This window comes from Coturnix japonica, chromosome Z (genome assembly GCF_001577835.2).
Source record: "Coturnix japonica isolate 7356 chromosome Z, Coturnix japonica 2.1, whole genome shotgun sequence".
Taxonomy (NCBI): Eukaryota; Metazoa; Chordata; class Aves; order Galliformes; family Phasianidae; genus Coturnix; species Coturnix japonica.
The window spans coordinates 8,215,654-8,236,279 of NC_029547.1; the positions used below are offsets into that span (position 1 = coordinate 8,215,654).

Here is a 20,626-nt window from a genome sequence, read left to right on the forward strand (position 1 = left end):
TTGGGCTCCCATGTCAAAGAGCAGGGATTTGCTACATTTTTGTGTAGTTCAAATAGTCTAACTGTCCATACAGGTGTCCTTGTCTGCAGGAAGAATGGCTCATCTGGACCACTGGTAGTTCAATTCACTATTCTTAGTATTGATACTTTTTCCAGCGCCTGTTTGCAGTGCTTTATTCCCTGTAGACCAATCCTAGGATCTTTCCCAAGTGGTAGAGTCAGAAGTCCTCCTATGCAAAGATCCCATGGAGCTGTAAATTTCTGGTCCCAAGGCACTGCTAGCGGGCACTGAGCATCTTCTTTGGCTTTGCCTAGTTCCTTCTTGTAGTCCATGACTGGAGTGGCACATCTACCCTGAGGTTTGGCTTGCTGTTGTTGTCTTGTCCTTCGCCACTGGTTAGCATGTGAATAGCTGTAGTCACTTTTAAGGGATGTATTTTGCCTGAATGTCTGTAGCTTGACCCTTCAGAAGGACAGCAAATGGATTTCAGCATGCATCTGCACTTTATCATTTTTTGTAGCTGGCAAATTGTTCTGTCATCTCCCTTCAGTGGCATCTCACTTGACCTACTGCTAAGATTTATCCTCCAGCTGCAGATCTTGGTGTTTGAAATGGCCAATGAGCAGAGCATCTTCCTTGCCCAGATGTCTCCTCTGTGCCTCCATTCCATGTTGTTTGCCTCATTTTCATTTCTTCAAACACTTGCTATTTATAATTACTGTATTTATAACACACTCTGAAGGTAGTGATTACTTCTTGTTACTGTAAGCCTGGCAAGATTCACGTTCCCACTTGCTTTCCTTTGTTTCCTTTCTTCCCTGCCTTTCAGAGAGGACTGGGGGAAAAGAAAGGTGAGACTTCGCAAACACAGAGACCTTGCATTGCTTTAAATCTCAGCTCTTAGTACAGTAGAGCTCACCAGCTTGTGGCACAGAAACAGAGGAGGGAACTGTCTGAAACAACTGTGTTCCAGCTGACAATAGGGGAGCTAAGACACAAAAGGGATAACACTCATCACATGTTGTTGAAGTTGCTTTTCACCATATCTTATTGAAACACCAATAGCAGTCAGTAATACGCTGAGTTATCTATTGTGTGTAACTCTGCTGGTGACTGCACAATCTTTGCAGACCCTAAGGAAGGCATCTATCTTTGTAATTGACCCCTACCAGGCTTCGTGTTACTGACATGATTTGGTATTGCAAGGTGGAGAAATACTTTTGTGTGAAGCAATGTATTTGCACTTGTCCTGGAATTGCAGATGGGTGATCTCCCTCTATAACAGAGGATATTTCACAGACTGTATTTTGATCTGCTTCCTTGTTGTGTGTTTTGCCCTTGGCAGAAATTGAGGTTGAAAAGGAAACACCACTAAAACCTCTTGGCCTGTTGATAAAAATCAAAAGGAGGATCTTCTTTTCTGGAAGCAGGCTACCAGATCTCACTGGTTAGGTACAGCAAATTCACAGATGGTATTTCTTTCAGCATGGGCATGAGCAGCTACTGAGGACCGTGTTCTCTCTCCTGGGCCCACAAAGAGAATATGTATTAAGACAGGCAAAACTTCCCACACACCTACTCCAACAGTTTGTGGAATCTAAGGGGGCAAAACAAATCAAACTTCAGAGACACAGAAATGAAACTTCTTTCCACATAGAAAATATATGTGAAAAAAGAAAAAGAGAAGAAAAGGGCCCTTGTTTCTTCTAGGCAAGTCTCTTTGTAAGCCTTGAGTTTTTGAGCTTGATGCTAACTTAAATAAGTGTGTATAAGGCTGTCACATAATAGTCACAAAAATGCACTTTGACAGGTTCCAAATGATCTGACATTAAACTACAAAAAGTATCTTGGAGTAACACTGGTCATAGGAAATTTTATTTGGTGGACAGCTTTATTTAAAAATTAGGATGGATAAGGTAGACATGGAAAGTTATGGTGCAGTGTGTTTTAGTGTTGATATATAAAGTGGAAGACATCTCACTGTTGATTGGAAAGTGTGTGTAATTAGTCACTCCAGCTCAGAGTAATGACTGCAGGCTTGGAGAGAAATGAGAAACTTACCAGAAATCTGCACAAAGTCCTGGAAAAATCTCATAAAGGGAGTGACTGAAGAAACTGGAATTACTGTATCAAATGAGAAAATGCAGAGTTCATTATAAGAAAAGATGACTATTATAGAGGAAGAAGATAGTGATTTATGTGCTGCCCAGCTTGCAACATAAAAATATTCCAGGGAGTTAAGGAGAATTATTTGAAATTAATAATAGGAATAATTTTCATGTACTGTGATTAATTAGTCCATTAATCTTACTGTTAATCTTCAAAGCCCAGCAGTATTCCCAAGTGGCTTGGCGTTTTTGTGAATAACAAGGCTACCTAGTTTATTTATAGTAAATGCTCAGAAGAGAGGTTGCAGGGCTTTGAAACCTGGATGACTTGAAGACCATCTCATTGTGAGGGTTCAGCTGAGACACATTCTTCCTCACCACTTGTTGTAGATTCTTCTTCTTCTTTGACATCTGGTACAGAAAGGACACAACAGCTTCAAGAAGGATTTCCAAATGTGAGCATGTCCTGTCTAGATAGATCAGGGAGCCTACAGACTTGAGATGACTCCTTTGTCCTCTTGAGCATCCCTGAGGTGGCTTAACGCAGAGTAATCATAACTCTGATGCATCCCTAGGAACTCCAAACTGCTCCTCTAGTACAGAGCCAAGGATTGTCCCTGTTTGCTCTCCTTTTTCTCAGGTGGGGTAGGCCTGTGCATCCTCTGCAGCCCAGCATGAGTTTCCTTAGCAGAAGACCTTGGTTAATCTAGGGTTATCAGATTTAGTTCATTAGACCCTTAATGCTCTGTTGAGCCCAATCATTCCAAGCCAAATTAGCACATGAGCTGTCTTCTAGAGTGTTATCCTAAAATAAATGTCTGACTCATGGCAGCTGATTGCTGTCCTGGCTGGAGCTTTACGTGCCGAGTTTGGTTTGCGTTGCCAGTCCCTGTAAGGGATAAGTTTCTTCTCTCAGAAGAAAAATATGTGTAATCATTATTTGTGACTGGTCTGCTTCATAAGTATTTTATGAAGGTCTGGCTTGCTTTTTATTAGTTCTGTTGCATGGAAAATATTCTGTTACATAAATTAATGCTGCAGTTTCATCCAGATCTTCTGGGTTCTGCCTTGTACTTTGCAAATGAATACACAAGTAGACAGAGACCAGTGTCTGGACAGAGGAAGCCTGGTATATGAACAGGATGAAAAGCTTGGGACTGCTCAGAAGGCTGACAGATGCCAAAAATGTCATGTTCTCCTTGTCCTAAACAAGGATAAATAATGAAGATAAATGTTGGTAGGCTCAAAAGAATGGAAGGACAGCAACAGCTATGGCACGTAATTAGCTGTGAAGATCACTAGTTCAGGGCATTACAGGGCCGAAAGGTTGCAAGAGTTCAGAAGAAAAATTGGATGCTATCAGAGATGTCAACATGCAGCATTATGATTTTATAAGCACCCAGCTGTCAATGGGAGTGTTACGAAACCTGCTTCTGGACATAAGGCATTCTCTAATGGAGGCTGCCTGTGTTGGGGTTGAAAATGGAGCAGATGATCACTGGTGTGCCCACTTTCAGGCTATTACACCTAATGCAGAGCTTCTGAACTTTGCTAACCAAGGTGACAGACTAGGCTGAACTGGCCATCTGATTCATCCACAGATTTCTGTGTTCCCATGCTGAAACAAAACCTCCCTGAGGCTGTTGTTCTACAAAGGCTACAAATATGTTCATCATTCTTTTCCTACTGTTTCTGAGCTACTGGCAATGGCTGCCTTACATTTTGTATTTCTTGGAAAAAGAAGCCACAGCATTCTTGGTAGACTTGTTTTTGCCAGGAAGGTCGTATCAAGGCCTGCTCTGCAGTGCAGAAAGCAGCTTCTAATCTTATACAGTCTCACTATGCAGCTAGAGCTAGGAAGGGTTAAAACTTTCTGCAGTCTTGGCAGGAGTCAGCTGTTGGACAGAGCTGCTGATTAAGAAACCATTTAGATATGCAGTGTGAAGAGAAGCATCTGATAAAACCAGACTGCTGCTGGGATGTTTTTCTCATTGTGTTTTGTTTGGGGGCTTCTGATCTGGTTGTTCTCTGTACGTACTAAATTCATTGTAAGACAGCATCTTCTAAAAACAGTGAATCTCTGCAGATGCAGACATTCTGGCTGTATGGTAAGACTGGAGCCCTCACTGTGAGGAAATGCCATACCTGTCTTGCTCCTCCTTTCACATGACTATTGTAGCAAACCATCATGCTACTGCTGTGTCTAATTCTGAAGATAATCCTGCGAGAGCTTCCTGACATCTGTAGCTGTTTTATTTATGGATAGTTGGGGTTAAACTACCTTTAACCTTAGTTATTTCAAGAACTTGGTCCCCCTGAAGTATTTATTCCTTCACTCTCAGCTGAGTGCTGTAGATACATTTGTTGCTCACTTTGTTTTTGCACACACCTGAGCAAGAATGGCTGCCTGGTCACAATTGCACATTGCAAGATAATAAATATGTTGGGAACAGCCATGTTATGTTGAATATATTCTCAGCAAGTTTTTTGATGACCTCAAGCTGGGTGGTGCAGTTGACAGCAACAGAAGGAAGAGATGCCATCCAGAGGACCTGGACTTGCTCAAAAAGTGGACACACGAGAATGTAATGAGGTAGAACAAGGCCAACCCATGTGGGTTGGGTGCTTCCAAGCATGCAAGATCAGAGAGCCAGCTCTCTGCATAAAGCTGCAGGTACAGTCTTCAGTCCCTCGTATCTATACAAGCAATACCTTCTTGAGTCTGCCAGCTGATAGCCACAGCCCTTCTTCATGGCTAAGCCCTGGGGAAAGTGCACCCAAGGAGGAGTTAAGCCTGGTATTTTTGCTACTGGTTCTGCCTAGCAGTTTTATTTGCTGATAGGATTTTTTCTAATCTGAGTGGGTTCTTGAATGCTTTGGAAATCACTTAACAGCCAGGCTCTGGTACCTAGATGGAGCTGTGTTTCACAAAGGAATTGTGTAATTTCTGCTTTTGACAAATCTTAGATGTGCTTTTATAGTGCTCATGCTCTAAAGATGCTGTGCGAATATGGTGCCTCTTCCCGCTGCTGCCACTAGGGCATGATAAAAAAGGACATGCTGTGTTCGGAGTCTAATTCAGCAGCAATTTCAGTGTGATACTAACAGCTAGCGACATTAGCGTCTTTTCTCCTCTGTGGATTTGCATATGCTAATTAGGAGCATATGCGGTGGGGGCTGGGGCAGAGGATGGGCTGTTGGAGGAGGAGGGGCAGATTCAAACCCAGATCACCAGACCGCTTTGTAAATCAGGGCCTGCAAGTGTCTCCAGCTGAGTGCCACATGCCAGCTGGTGAGTCACAGAGCACGGCTTTGGAGAGGCCAGCCCCATGGCTGCTAGTATAGAGCTGCTGCACGAGCTATTTCTAATGTCTTCTGCGACTCAGAGTGCCCAATGCAGCTGGGACTTACTTTCCTCTAACTGGGAGGCAGTACTAACTGGGAGGCAGTGCCTGCTCATCCTAGTCTTGTCACTGTTAGGCGAGCACGTACCTACTATTTACTTTCATCGCAATCACTCTGACATCCCTGCTGCAAGGCTCCTCACCCCTGACCTAAGCAGCACACTGACCATCACATGCTGCTGTTTCTGTTTTGAACACAACATAATCCTATGTATTTTTTGGATGTAATGATAGTGAGTCAGCCCGTCGTGGAAACCTCTGGAAAAAATGCTGAGACCCAAGCAGCACCTTGCTGAGGAAAGGGAAGTGGTCTCTTCAGAAGGTTTACTCAAGATTACAAGAGGAACCACCTTAACCAAAGGCAGAAATTTAGGAAGCATCAAATCCTTGTATTTTGCACCAGCCCCCACTGTTTGCTCTGGGTCCTGGGCTATTCACTCAGGGCCACCCAGAAGGGCCACCCTTATTCTTCAGTCTATTCCCCGAATAGGAAAGGAGCATTGAAGGCTTACAAAGTGTCTAAACGACTGCTGTTTCCCCTTGAACCATTCCTTTCATTGAACATGCTAGGTTATTTATTAACTCATTTAATGAAGGTGAGAATTTGGCAGTTATATTAGGTGGCAATAAATGAACGGGTACAAACAGCTCATCACACCCTACAACAGCTTACAGACTTCCCACGTCCTTGTATAGATTCTTTTTTTTGGCTCACCTGGAAGGTTCATGCCTGTCCCCAGGCCACTCATCCTGTGGCCTTTGCCCCATCCTCCTCATCAGGCTGTTCTCTGAATGCCTTCCAATGTGCTAGAATTTTCCAGTTGAGTTGATTTGTACTTTAAAAACAAAACAACAACAATAACAAAACAACATTCAGTGCTTTCTGGCAGCTTTCAGAGTGACAAAACCTGGGCAGGAATGAGCTGCATAGCTGGGATTCTGGAAACTGGTGGCAGAACCAGTGAGCAACCACCCAAACCCTGAGACCCCCCTCATTGCTTGTCCTGCAGAGTGGCTGGTGAGAGACTGCCAGCTGGGCTTGTTCTCCCAGCCCTTTTGCCTGGAGGTAAGCTGGCAGAGAATGAACCGGATCTCTCTCTGGCCATAGAGCAATGAGGAGACGTCCATATTGTGCCTTTGTCTGCAAGCTCACAAACTGCTGCTTTTTGCAGCTTTTTTTTTTTTTCCTCACATTTTGTTTTGTAGATCTGTGTAGTTTTTTCAGCCATCTTAATGCAAATGCCATGTAGGAGTCAGGGATTCGCGTGAAACAATAACAGAAGAACCAGCAGCTCTAATAATGAAGAATTTTGGCTAACTCATCTATTAAGCCAAACACACAGCTCCTAACCCTGCTTTTCCATCTTTCACCTTTCAGTGACTTGTTTTTATTTGAGAAAGGATGATGATGACTGAAACCAAAGCCATTCAGAAAGACACAGCAAGAACCATCACAGTTAAAGGCTCACATGGGGCATTCAATTCTGTAGATGAAATGGCGGAGATCTGTAGAAATAGTGATGTGATCAGAAAAGCCAGCCTCCAAACAGCCAGCATCTCCTCCAGCTGACAGTTATGATCATCTCTTCTTCCTTCATGTTATATCTGCAGTCTCTGTGTATCGAAATCATATTCATTTCTGAAATGTCTGCTTGCTTCCCTGCTATTTGCACTACCCATTATGAGAAAACCTGTGTCACTGTCTGTTAAACCCAGCCACACCTTGCGGGCAGCTGCCAGCAAACTCCAAAAGTGTAACCAGAGAGATAATATTGGGATATGCCTGGAGACCAGCTACTGCCACATCTAGCACAACATGACTTGCAAGCAAGGCTCTGCTGGCTTGCACTTTCTCAGTAGTGTTACAGCAGCAGGAGGCAGTACTTCAGAAGCCAAGGAGCTACACTGACTACCCTCCAATTAGCACATCCTCTTCAGCCTGGTGGATAGAGCGGAATTGGGGTCTTGAAGAAGCTTTGTAAGGAATGAAGTGTAGAGCCGGAGCAGTGCTGCATTCCTGTTATCTGCAGTATGCTGCATCCTTACTAAAACGTGATGCATCTTGGCAGGCAGCTATCAGGTCGGTGCTAAACCACCCTTTATTGCTCAGCACTCCTCTTTCTCTGCATACCTAGAGCTTTGCTGCATCTTTTTTTCTTTATGTATAACTAAGGGTACAAGCATTCATAATTCTCCACCATGTTATAAATGCCTCATGGAAAGCTGTTCTCTGTTTTTGCATTACCTTAACTCGTGAAAGGCATCTCCAGATAATGAGATGTCTGAGCAGACAGAATAGACAACCCACATTTCCCCTTCAGCAGCAGATGGTGTCAGTATGGAGTAGATAAAGAATTTTGACATTTGCAATCAAAATGGCTGCTGCATCTAGAGTCAAGATGCTTCTTGCATGTTTCCCTGCCTTGTGCTGCCATGACACAGTTTTCCAGGCGGGGATTGCTGCTGGATGTATGCTACTGTGTGCATAGGATTAAGCAAGTTTCAGCACTCTGTGAGCTTCTGCTATGATAATTAAGAAAAATGAACTGATTGGGCTAAAAGTATCTAGATGCAAACTGTGTACCCCTCCTTCTGAACCCCCCCACTTGCAAAGGGGTGCAATAGCTTTGTAAAGAGCTTATCAAAGCCAGCAGAATGTGAAACTACTGTTCTTACTGGATTTTACAACCCAGCATAGATCTCATCCTACCATACCCTAAACAGAAGAGAGTGGATCCTTCTGCAGTCTTCCAGAACTGGAGGGAGTACAGATGGATGGTATGGCCATAGAGGATGGGATTGGGAAATCAATGGTCCTTGTGCTGACAGTGCCACAGTCTAACCTCCCTACATCCCTGAGACAGGAGGTTATTGTAAGGGAGACTGTGATACCTAGGGCATTAAAATGTCCTGCATACCCCTAGGAAAGCTGTCAAAATGGCTGCTGGCAGGAGCTGGCAGCATTTTTCCTGTGGTACTGGCCCTTGGAGCCATGTGCTGTAGGTGCAGGCAGAGCAAGCGTTCATCTGCTGCAGCACGTGTGAGTCAGTGATTCTCAGTCTGCCTGGGCAGCCTATGCTGCCACCAAAAACCAAAGAGCTGGGCAGAACTGCAAGGAGACAGCTGGGAAAAGGCTGTGTGTCACCTTCCCTTACATTTTGCTGTCAAATGTCAGTGTGTGCCTGTGCAAACCTTGTCCTCCCACAGCAGCATCTGCAGCAATGTGAGATGTGTGCTGCTTGGCAGGGCTGGGCAGCAGATGGGTGCTGGTGCTCTAAGCAGCCATTTCCCAGAGGCAGTAGAGATGTTGTGCTTTAGCAGTGAAGCGTTTTGTTGTCACCGTCCACAAAATGATGCTTTTCAAGCTGTTGCATTGACGCGACACACAAAACAAAGCAAAACCGTATGGGGAGACGTGATCGAAGTGTTACAACCATCTACCAGTGTAGTAGGAAGGGAAGGAGAGGTCTGAATGAGCAAATAAGCACTGCAGAACCAGAGCTAGCTTTTCCCACAGTGCTGGGGGATGAGCAGGGACTCGTGCTGCTATGTGCACCATCAGTGATGCACATAGTTCAGAATGGGGCAGAAACACAGCCCTAGCTGCTGAACACCATTTTCAGCATGTTTGCACTAGGCACAGAGCCAGAGGCTGTTGTTACCAATGGTGGTTCTTGAACAATGTGATCGTGGGAATCCCTAATGTGCAAAATCTCCTCTCAGGAACCAGATGGAGAACAGACCAATTCCTTTCAGCCACTATGGCAGAGAATGTGGGAAAGGAACAGGGGTTTGTGAGACAGAGGAGTCAGTGAATGGAGAGGGAAGGGTGATAATAGCACCAAGACGTCTATAGGCAGGGTTGGTTTAGGGCCACATGGTAGTTCCCTGGGTGACTTTTTTTCTTCATCAGAGCCTAATTCTGGGTGAATCATCCCAACAGCAGCAGGTGTGAGGGTGCTTTTGCTCCTCACATGGGTCTCCGGTAGAATTAAGCCTGATCCACAAGGCTTATCAGCTCAATAGCACTGCTGTTATTATCAACTTTTACATCATTGGATGTTTGCTGTAAACACTAGATCTGTTTCTATCTTTCTGGGTGTTTTCTTTTTCTTCTGCCAAAACATCCTGTATCTGTGAGAGTCACAGTTATGCGTGGGAGAAAGTACTTCGTTTGATCAGCTTTATTTTAGCATCTTTTAATTGCTATTCTTATGCCATGAAGCTGAAAGAAGTGAAGCTCTTGATCTTTCTGCAGAGCTGTCTCAGTGCTTGCAGTGTTGTTCTGATTTCATTTATCCCACATTCTCAGTTTCCTCCCTGCACTCCTATATGCCTTTGCAGCTCTGTTCCAAATCCATTATCATTTCATAGTCACGAACACTGGATTTATGTAGATAAAGCTGCAGTTACTGTCACTTTAAAGTCTAATAGTGATGGCAGCAGACCTAGGGTCCTGGTGTCCAGAGATCGCAGTGTGCAGTGCCAGGATGCTGTGAGCACTTAGGATGCCTGGACGGAATATGGGGTTTGAATTGCTGACCAAGGATGTTGGGACCAGGACTTTCCAAGCAAGGAATTGATATGTGAGACACTTAGTTTAGTTTTGCATCCCTCAGGATCACCCTAGGTCAGTGTTGTGTTGTTTTTTGTTTGGTTGGTTTTTGAGGTAGCTGCCCTCCCCCAATTTTCTCTGCATTGATTTCTCTGAAATGTGGAAGAGAATGCAAAAAGAAAAACTTTATCCAGACTGTCCTGAAAACTCTTGCTGTTTGGTCATCAAGGGCAGCTTGGGAAAGAGAAATGAATATGTTCTTTGCACTCCCATGTCTCATACTGATGAATATCTTCCTATAGCGTTATGGCAGATTGCTATTTACTGAACATGAGGTGTTGGTTTCTTTGTGACCTGGATGTGTGAATCCTAGGTCTGTGCATTGTAACAGCAAGCCCTGTTGTGAAATACACTGAATAACTTAATGAGGAGGTAAGTGTTTTCCTGTGCATGTGCAATGAGTGCCATCAGCATTGAGATCTTCCTTTGACCCAAAGCCTGTTCAGCCCTTTGGCCACTTGAGTGAAATAAGTTACTTCAGAGAAGTTTGTATAGGGTCATCTGGAAGCACAAGGATTGTCCCAGAAGACTGTAGAGAAAGTGGCATTTTTGTCTCGTCTTGTATTGCTTTCCCTGGAGAAAGATTGCTCAGAACCTTATGCTGAGGGGCTTGTTTGTACGAGGAATATTGTTTAGATGCTGAAGTCTTTGGTGAAACAAGGGAGGCTTCAAATATTCACTGCCTTAACTGAAGAGTGACTTCCTTTGCATTTTTGTCTATCTCTAGGTATCTGAGTACCCTCATGAGAAGTGTCCTACCAGTCTCTCATGTGCAGCTGCACTGGTCCATGGGTAGCAACAGTTTAACTGATGTCCTGAAGAGCATTCCTCACCATGGATAGTCCACCAAAGCTAACTGGGGAGACGCTGATTGTCCATCACATTCCTCTTGTGCATTGCCAGGTCCCAGATAGACAGTGCTGCTCCGTGAACAAAAGGACCAACCCCTTCTGTCAGCCAGATCTTGGCATTACACGCACCTCTACCCTTCCAGAAAGAGACCTTTCACAGACTGACTCCTTGGTGTACAGCAGCTTTCTCCAGGCCTCTGAATCCTCAGCGGAGACCTCAGACAACAAAGAAGGCAAATCAAGGGACTTGGTTGTCCCTAGTGCCAGTAAGCGACACAACCCTTTCTTACTGACCGAGGGTGAAGATCTCAGCATCTTTGGGGATGACCTGGGACAAAAGTCTTTCCACCTTCACAACTCCCTTGTGGGTGGCAAACCTCCCTTTCATCTGCATGAGCTGGCCTTGCCCCCTTTTCACCTCCATGACTCCAACCAGATTGTGAAGTCCTGGAACATGGCAAGCCGATCCGGTGTGGTAGATGGGCAAGAGGACAAAATAAGCAGTGATGACATCCAGAAGAGGAACAATGCAAACCGGTGCCACCAGGCCACAGAACGCATGGAGCTGGATGAATGCGGCTGCAATCGTGGTAGCTCCTCCAGCTTCTCCTTTGATGCTGGTGACCAGGAGTGGAATCAAAATACAGGTGAATCACTGAGGAATCACGATGCCCTGCTTAGCCGGACGTGCAGCTGTTCCAGCTCAGAGCTCCAACACTGCCGCTGCTACAGTTCATCAAGTCAGTCTGAAGTGATTGACCAGCAGATGGGCTACATCAGTGACTCTTCTTGCAACAGCTCTGATGGGGTGCTGGTGAACTTCAGTGCTCTCTACAATAAAATGAATGGCCATTCTCGATCTAACCTGAATTCAGCCAACCTGTCCTGTGACTCTTCCTTCTGCAGCCACTCAGACACAGGAGCTTTTTACTTGGATTTGCATTCATCACCCACAGAATCCAAGATGTCTTGTGAGTCGCATCACCCGGAGAGTTCAGGGAAGACATGTGAGTGTCACCGTTCTTCCTCACCTGTTCTTGATGCTAACTGCAACTCCTACCACCTCCACTGTGAGCCTTGCACTTCAGAGAGCTCAGACCTCACTGCCTGCTTCCAGAGCCAAGCACGACTTGTTGTGGCTACTCAGAATTATTATAAGCTAGTCACATGTGACTTGTCTTCCCAGTCATCTCCCAGCCCCGCAGGATCTTCCATAACTAGTTGCTCAGAAGACCAGACCAAAGGTAGCCCAGCCCAGCCCACTGAATACTATCTTTTTAGAAGGCCTGACCTAAGAGAAGAAGAAGGCAACGTGGAGTGCAGTGAAGAGGAGACAAAGGGAGAAACCACAGAGAACATGATTGAGGGTCAAGTCTATGTGAACGTATCACCACCTAACCTCAATACAAGCCGGCAGCGCTCCAGAAGCTATGATCAGAACCTGGACAGGAGTCCTGGCAACAGGCTGGGGTCTTTGGAGCGTATGGTGAGCTGTCCAGTTAAGCTGAGTGAAAGTCCAGCAATACCCATCCAGAGTTCCCCACCAAAGCGAGTGACATCTTTTGCTGAACTTGCTAAAGGCAGAAAGAAGAACAGCACCTCACCACCGCTCCGGTGCAGTGGAGATTCCTCCTTGGAGTTCTCCCCTATTCCTGAGGCACAGCAGGACTGCCCAACTTTCCTAGAAGAAAGAGCTCACCGCAGCCAGAGTCTTCCACCCATGCCCTTCATCCATGGCCTGAACCGAAGCTGTGAGAGCTTCTGTTTGAATCACCCCTTTGGGGACAGACAGGCTTTGTGTTCCACCAAAGACTCAGGACCCAATGAGACCGTCCCCAGTGGGCATGGGGCAGGTGAGCAAGCCTCTCGCACCCTGCTGACGGAGAAAGATGCCAACTTCTCAGGTAGTTCTACCAGTGGCCATGGACAAAGAGATGTTAGAGCTCGAGCAGACGGTAAGGAACCAATCTAGGCAGATTGTAGAGCTTAAATAAATAAATAAATAAATAAAAGCCTTCTCTTTGGGACTAGAGGGGAGCAGCAGAGGAACCTGCATGGTAGTGGGAGACCAGAGTCTGTGCAGTTTGATTCCAAGCTAGTCTCTGGGACAAAGTTCTGCTGTGTTTATTTCAGACCCAGGTCAGCACACATAGCTTGTCCTTGTGTTTCTTTAGGAAACTGAGGATTTATGCAAATCTTTTATATCATGTAAGGGAGGAAATTACATTAACACTTGAGGAGTCTACAGTCTAGAGGTTTATCTCATTCTGACTTCTTTCTAGGGCATAGTACTCCCTCAGCCCATGGCCTCCCCTTAGTTCCCAAGACAGATTCACAGATGCTCAGCAGAGCCACATTCCAAGCAGACAAAGAGAGGATAAACCATTGAGTACTTTTTTAGTCTTTCTTTTTTTGAATCTGTTGGAGGTAGAGCTGGGGAGGGAAATGGCGTAGCCAACCATCTCCTCTTGATGTATGGCTCAGAGAGCTTGCACAGTCTCTACTAACACATACAGTATGAGCCCTGCAGGGATTAGAGAATCTGTTTGTCTTTGCCTGGAATGTTCTGGCTGTATCTCGCAGTATGTAGAACTGCAGCAGAGGTTCTTGTGGAAGGGTGCATGGCTATTGCCAGGGTTGTTTTCCCTGCACCTTCTGTGGAAAGCCTGCAGTACTTGATTTGCTTTCTACATTGATCTTGACATTACATGTCCTGGTGAGAAAGCTGTGTGACAGTTCTATAAGTGCTTAAGGTATGGCCATTTGTACAGTGTGGCAGGAGACCTCTCTGTCCCTGCTCTAGATAGTTATTGTACTTGTTTCACAAGTAAAAGCCAAATGGATCTCTGACCAGGCTGCTGCAGTAAATAGCCTCTGATATGCCAAGGATGTGCCAGTGTGTCATGTGATGTGCTGCAGATTTCTAGCAGGAGACTTGAAGAGCACTTGAGTGGAGGTATGGAAGGGATTTTGACCTTTGGAGCATGATTTTTTTTAATTTATTTTTTAAATTTTTTTACTATTATCCTGAGTTGGGTTTCTTTGGGTTTTCTTTTTGGGTTTTGCACAGGATGGCAGGGAAGGCAGGTCTCTGCTGACAGAAGGCAGCCATGGGAGCAGCTGAGTTGCAGAGAGAATGTTTGGACAGAGCAGGAGCAACTTAGGGAGTGGGAGGAACAGGCAAGCAGAAACTCTCAGAGCAGTATATCCTACATCCCTGGCTGCACTATGTTCCTATGCACCAAAACAGCAAGGCTGTAATTAGAGCTGTGCTGAGAACTCCTGCCAACAGCTGGAAAAGGAGGAAGAGCTGCCTCACTCCATCTCAAAGCAGTGTGCAAACCTAGATGGTCTGATAAAGAACTAGAGAGAAAGCAAGCCCTACTAATTGCTAGCTATAGGGAAGGAGGGCAAGCACACCCCAAGGGGAGTGGGGAATGCTTGGATTGATGCATGTGGTGCTCATAATACTTGTGGCAGATTGGGTGAGTTCCCAGCACCTGTGAGAAGAAGCAGTCCTTTGATATACAAAATTCTGTTGTACTGCAGTGCATTAGACTCTGTCTTTGGGCATTGTCTGGGCAGAGGCAAGTGTCTGAGGCCATGGCTTCTGCTGTTCTGAGATGAAGGAGTGTGGAAAGGATGAGAAGCTGGACCAGGAGAGAAAAACCCCCAGTACAGCACCCTACTCTTCAAGCCAGCTGTCAACAGCTGGAAACTTCATTGGGAGCCACATGTCCTTACCCTGCCAGTTCACGATGTGCGTAACTGGTTCAGACTTGTACCACTCGTCTTCTGGCACTAGTCTCTAGCTCATCCTCTTCCTCCAGTAGCTGAGAGCACGTTCTCTTTTTCCTGTGATCCACAATATTCATGATGACTGTCACTTTGCCTGTCCTCATATACTGTCCCCTTTTCTCTCCCTAAAGGTGGAGGCACAGACAGCAAGCCTGTGGTACGCTACAGCAAGGACCAGCGTCCCACAACACTGCCCATCCAGCCTTTCGTTTTCCAGCACCATTTCAGCAAGCCACCCAAGGCCCGTGCTCTGCACAGCCATTTTGCCTCTAGCCTTTCCCAACTCTACAACTTGTCCAGCAACCGACCTGCAAGCCAGCAGATATCCTCCAGTTCCCAGAGCTCTGCCGCCCTGGCAGAACAGTTGGCAGTGGCTGGAGGCCAAGCCCATGGCATGCTCCTGACCCAGCGTTCAGCAGATGGAGCTGCCTCTCTTAATGATGGCTGCATCAAGAAGACGGCCCCAGAGACAACCCGACCATCCCCGCTGGGCAGTTACTCTCCTGTGCGATGCAACGTGCCTTTCTTTCAGAGCGTGGACTCCTCTTCCTCGCCCACCACTGAGCGAGCTGGAGAGAGCCAGCCTCCCAGGAGCAGGTCCTGCCCCATCTCTGCCAACCTGCTTCCCACCAGGTCTTCCCCTGCAGTCAGTGCCGTGCAGCCTACTCAAGTCACCAAAGTTGATGCCCTGAGGCAAAATGAAAACCCCAAGCCAGTTCCCAAGAAAGAGGCACCTCTGGAGCCAAGCCCACCACTCTCTGAGTACCGACTCCACAGCAGGTCCCTCCTGCCCCTTTCACTGGGTGGTGTACCCATGAGCAGAGCAGGAGCCCAGGCAGATCCCCACTGGAGGCGTGGCAGTGAGACCAGCAGCTCTGGTCCTCTGAGCAGCATGGGAGGACGGCCCGTCAATGGTAGGTACCCATCCACTAATATGTGCTGGTGGAGAACATCTCCAGCTCCCTGACTGTGGATGCTCACCTTAGCACTACCCTTCCTACAGCCTCAGCTTGGGCCAAAAATTGCATCTGGGTGCTGTGGCACCTAATAGCTCCCCTCATCACTCTCCCTGTGTGCTAATAGTGTGTTCCTTCAGTCCTGCCTCCTACACAGTGTTTCCAGAGGGGGATGCTGATCCTCACATTCCCCATGCCAGGTATTGGCACCCTGAATGTGCCCTCCCTGTGCCTACAGCCACCAGATTACCAGGCTCCTGCCCTGCTGTGCCTGGCTATGGCCTCCACCTCCCTGTGTATATATTTGCTAATGTCCTGAAATGCCACCGGACTTCAACTAACGTGCTGTCTCTCTTTCTTTGTTCTTCTTCCTTCTCATCCTTCTTTCCTTGTTTGTCCTCCACGTCCTCCTGTCTGCTCACGTCCTCCTACCTGCTGCATGCTGCCTGCGGCACTGTAGCGAACCACCTCTCCCCTCAAGCACTGAAGTGGCGAGAGTACAGGCGGAGGAATCCCCTGGGACTGGACCGTGTTTCAGGGCTGCCCAGCTTAGCCAACAGCCTAGACAGGAGGCAGCAAGAGCCCCGGCTGAACCGAGGGAATCCCATCTTTGAGTTCCCTGGCACTCTCAACACCAGCCATTTCCACTGCAAGCTGAACGGTGCGCACTGCCCTTCTGCTATTGGGTCTGGGGGTGACCTCAGGGCTTAGGTTCAATGTCCCAGCTATGCCTGGCCTCATCACCACTCTGCATGCTATGAGAAGCAGTGCTGATGCATCTACTCACAGTGGGGCTGTAGTGTACAAGAGGAAGGTGAAAATTGCTTACTGGTGGGTACAACTTCTGGAGCCTCTCCTCTTCTCCATGAGCTGAGAGCAGTTAGGTCTGGCTTTGGGCTGGACCAAGGGAACAGCTCAGACCTTAACAAGTGCTCCAGGGCTGTGTCCAGCTTATAGCTCATGTCTCACACCACATTTCTGGCCCTTGAAGATCTTGTGTCTGTGCCCTGCAGTGTTTACTCATCTGCACCAGCCCCATCAGCATGCTAGATGCTGGGCTGTAGCTCTCATGGGGCAGTTTATCCATGCTTTGCCATTGAGGTCTTCCCTGTTCTTCAAAAGCTACACAAGAAGGGCTGAGATGGGTGAGCTTTTTTGGTTGAAGCTTTGATAATCCTCCAGGAAAAGCAGTAGGGGATGTGGGAGGAAGAACATTCTCGTGGTCAGCTCCAAAGTTTTACATCTCCCTCTGCCAACCCAAACAGCTTCTTGGTCCCTCTCTTGTGGAAGAATGCCTGACATGGATCTGAGGAAACAACCTGTAGGAAAATAAAGCATTATGAGAGAGCATTCACAGAAGTTCCCCCCATGAAAACAGAGCCCCTCTCAGGGGACAGAAGGCATGTTGTTTGTCACCTGTGAATGTCTGTGTCCAATTCTGTAGGGATTCTCTGTGTGCTCCTTCTGATCAGCTTACACCCCTTACATCTTCCTGCACTGCAGCCGTAAGTCTGGTGCACTGAGATTTTATTCAGCTCAGCCCCATAAGGGTGAACACCCCTCAGCATGTTCCAGTGCCCATAGATTCCCATCCAAGCTGGAACTACATGCTAGGTCAGCAGTTGATGTTCAGCTGTGGGGATGAACATGCATACTGTTTCTGGGGTTGTAACAAACCCATAGCCTTACTGGTCCAGTCTTGGTCAGACAGGTGGGAAGACTCCTGGTGCAGGTTGCTTCTGGGAAAAGCAAACTATGGGAGAGGCTTTGGTATAAGGGCTTGAATTTAACTCTCTTCCACCATCTTGGCCATGCAGGACAGTCTATGAAGCAACTCCAACTTACCTACACTGACTTCTTCCCTGACTACTTCTCACTAGCTGAGAAACCCCCTGCTGAGTTCTGTCTCTCCCCAGATGGCAACACAGAGTCCATCTCTATCGACTTGCTGCAGAAGAAGGGTGAGTCCATGTGTCTCTTGTGGTGGAGAACGGAGTGTAGCAGAGGATAAGGTGGACAGTGCTTCTCTCTGTCTCTGTAGGCATAACAATTTCTTTCCTGTCCTCTTCTGCTGTAGAATTATAAGTAGACATTCTCCTGAACAGCCAGCACATGTTCATTTTCCTTTGCACCACACCATTTGCTAAAAAATAACGTTCCATCTACTTGTTCCAGGAAGTATGATGAGAAGAAACCACAAGAACATGTAAAGAGAGCAGGCTGGCAGAGGAGCATGAGCCTATGGCACAGCATGCTGCCATCCCATTTCAGTATACAGGGGAAGACTTGTGGATCTGTGTGGTATTGCAGATGGGCTAGCCTGAGTTTTAGTCAGTTAGGTAGAATGTCTTTTGGGTCTGTATGGTTAATATCGTTTATATAACAGGATGGTTGAAAAGATTTCAAAGCAGGGTAAGATGTGACTGTGATGACGGCTGCCTCTGTGTCTTGTCAGAAACAAGGGATGTGCAGAAAGGTTCCTATGCCTTCACCGGTTATGTGTTGGTGGTTGTTACGTGGCAGCTTCTCCTCTATTCCACTACTGTTCTTGCATCATGCTGATGCAGATGTCAGATTATCCACTACTGCCTTGTTAGTGATTATCATTATGTAGCTGCTAAATACGTTATTTCTGCCCTGCCTTTGCCTCAGAGCCCATCTGTGGTCCCTCAAGAGGTGGTGTGTGGAGGTGATGTTTCCACCTGTTGTGGGAATATTGACAAGGTGTCCTGTCCTTCAGCCTTTTCTGAAGACTGTTGAACTATCAGGCTGACAAGTGAGAGTTGGAACCAGCACAGGTAGATTTGCTGATTCAGGAGGAGTTTTGCATGTTTTAGGCTTAGAGGATCCTGTGCTGACATGGTCTGGAAATGACATATCTAATGTTTGATTTCTTTGTCAAGCGTTTAGTCTGGGTCTGTCCTCGAATTCCCTCAGGCAGATCTAACTCTGTATTTCCCTCTAGGTTTGGTGAAGGCAATCAACACTGCTGTTGACCTGATTGTGGCTCACTTTGGAACCAGCAGGGATCCAGGGGTAAAAGTAAGTCTTGTTTTTCTTATGGCCTTTTTACCATCGTAAGTGATAGGGAGAGGATGGAAAAAGACTGTTTCTCCATTCTCTTCCAGTTCAAAAACTAAGGGACATCAGATAAAGATACTAGCAACAGCAAAACAAAAACAGTTGATGGTGCATCATAGAGCAGACAATAAATGTGTGACAGATTTTGCTCCATGATGTTGAGGATGCTAATGCTGCATGGGTTTAAGGGAAGACTGGAAAAACAAAGGGAAGGGAAATTTGCTGATGTCTACTAAACACATAGGAATCATGTCTGCCTTAGGTAGTTCCTGAGTTGAAATTAGCTGTAGGCAAAGAGAGCATTAGCATTACTCTTCTGAGAGTGTTTCTTGTGGTTCAACCCAGCAGGCAGATAAGTACCACGCAGTTGTTCACTCACTCCCCTCTCAATGGAATTGGAGAGAACTCGGGGGAAAAAATGAAAAAATTCACAACGTAAAACTGATAGGATGAGATAAAATATAACCACTGCTCTTTACTAAGGCATTAAAGTAAAATAATGTAAATTGAAATTATGTATACACTTACAAAGCAGGTGATGCACAGTGCAACTGCTCATCGCCTCCTAACCAGTGCCCAGCTGGTTCCTGAGCAGCAGCTGTCAATCCCCTTTAGTTTTAGCTTTTATTGGCATGATGTCCTGTGGTATGAAATATCCCTTTAGCCAGTTCAGGTCAGCTGTCCTGGTTCTGTCCCCTCACAGCTCCCCCTTCACTAGCAGGACTGTACAAGAAGCTGAAATGTCCTTAGCTCTGTGCAGCACTGCTCAGCAGCAACTAAAACATCACTGTGTTATCAACAGCGATGTTCTCCCAAAGCCAAAATATCAGACACTCTGGAAAAAAATGAAAAAAAGGAAAAAAAAAAAGAAAAAAAAAACCCTCCGCCATGGCTGAAATCAGGACATTTCTGTGTTTACTTTTGGTCCTAAAGGAGAGAGAATACCAAGCTATCTGGACTTACAGCATGATGCAGTACCCCAGCTCTTTTTTCCTGTACAGTGGAGAGTTATGTCTCCTTACTCCATCCGTCCTCTGATTCTGTCCTGACATATGTAGCACAGCATAACACAGTGTCTCCAGTCCCTTGATGTATGACAGGGCTTCATAATAATAAAAAATGCATTAGTCATTGCCCATCTAGGGCAGATGATCTTTCCCTATGGCCATTACCACAAACCCACAGCATCAGAGTGTATCTAGGTTGCCCATGGGACTGATTGCCTTTGCTTATGTCTCCCTCACCTCCCATTTCTGGAATAACATGGGCAGAACAAAGTTGCTTGTTTGTCCCAAAGAATGTTTTCTCTCCAGTGATACTCAGTATTTTTATGTTGCCTCCTCTCAAAGCTGAGCAGTCGTCTTCAGTTGCAGGGACTCTGGGGCAGCAATGTGACTGTTGAGAGATGACAACTGCCCTGGAGTGCCATCCCTAAGGAGAAACCTCACTAGAACAGGTTCCAAGTTCATTCAGTCTTATCACAGAGCCCAGGGTAATTTGCCCCTAATTACAATGTTGCTGGTGCAGAGATTGCTGTGCAGTGTAACTGGAGCTGCTTAGATTTCCAGTTTTTGAAAACTTCATGGTGTTTCTCCTGTACTTGCTGCGTTGGTTTGGGGAATAATGGCAATATTCACACATTACTTTACCTGCTGGACAACACCGTGGTTTTGATCTGGGTTTTCCTTATCCATCCAGTGTGCTAAGGGCTGAGCATTCACCTGTCAAAAGGCAGCACGCATCCCTGATGCTCTGATGCTCAGTGGATCTGGCAGGATTATTTCTGATGAAGAAGTTCAATCTGAGTTCAGGA

At 46.3% G+C, this 20,626-nt stretch overlaps 1 protein-coding gene across 8 annotated transcripts in view; it reads left to right on the plus strand.

The window, feature by feature from the left end:
- RUSC2 (RUN and SH3 domain containing 2) overlaps positions 1-20,626 on the plus strand; it is a 51,444-nt gene that overhangs the window by 23,900 nt on the left and 6,918 nt on the right. For 5 of the 8 annotated variants that reach the window (XM_015848387.2, XM_015848383.2, XM_015848385.2 and 2 more), the window contains 5 exons: positions 10,855-12,933; positions 14,908-15,690; positions 16,193-16,393; positions 17,550-17,693; positions 18,698-18,774. In XM_015848387.2, coding sequence (XP_015703873.1) covers positions 10,962-12,933; positions 14,908-15,690; positions 16,193-16,393; positions 17,550-17,693; positions 18,698-18,774 — 3,177 coding nt within the window. In that variant the 5' untranslated portion in view covers positions 10,855-10,961. Of the gene's footprint in view, positions 1-10,854; positions 12,934-14,907; positions 15,691-16,192; positions 16,394-17,549; positions 17,694-18,697; positions 18,775-20,626 lie in introns of those variants that run through there. The other 3 variants (XM_032441263.1, XM_015848391.1, XM_032441264.1) reach the window with 3 other exon arrangements.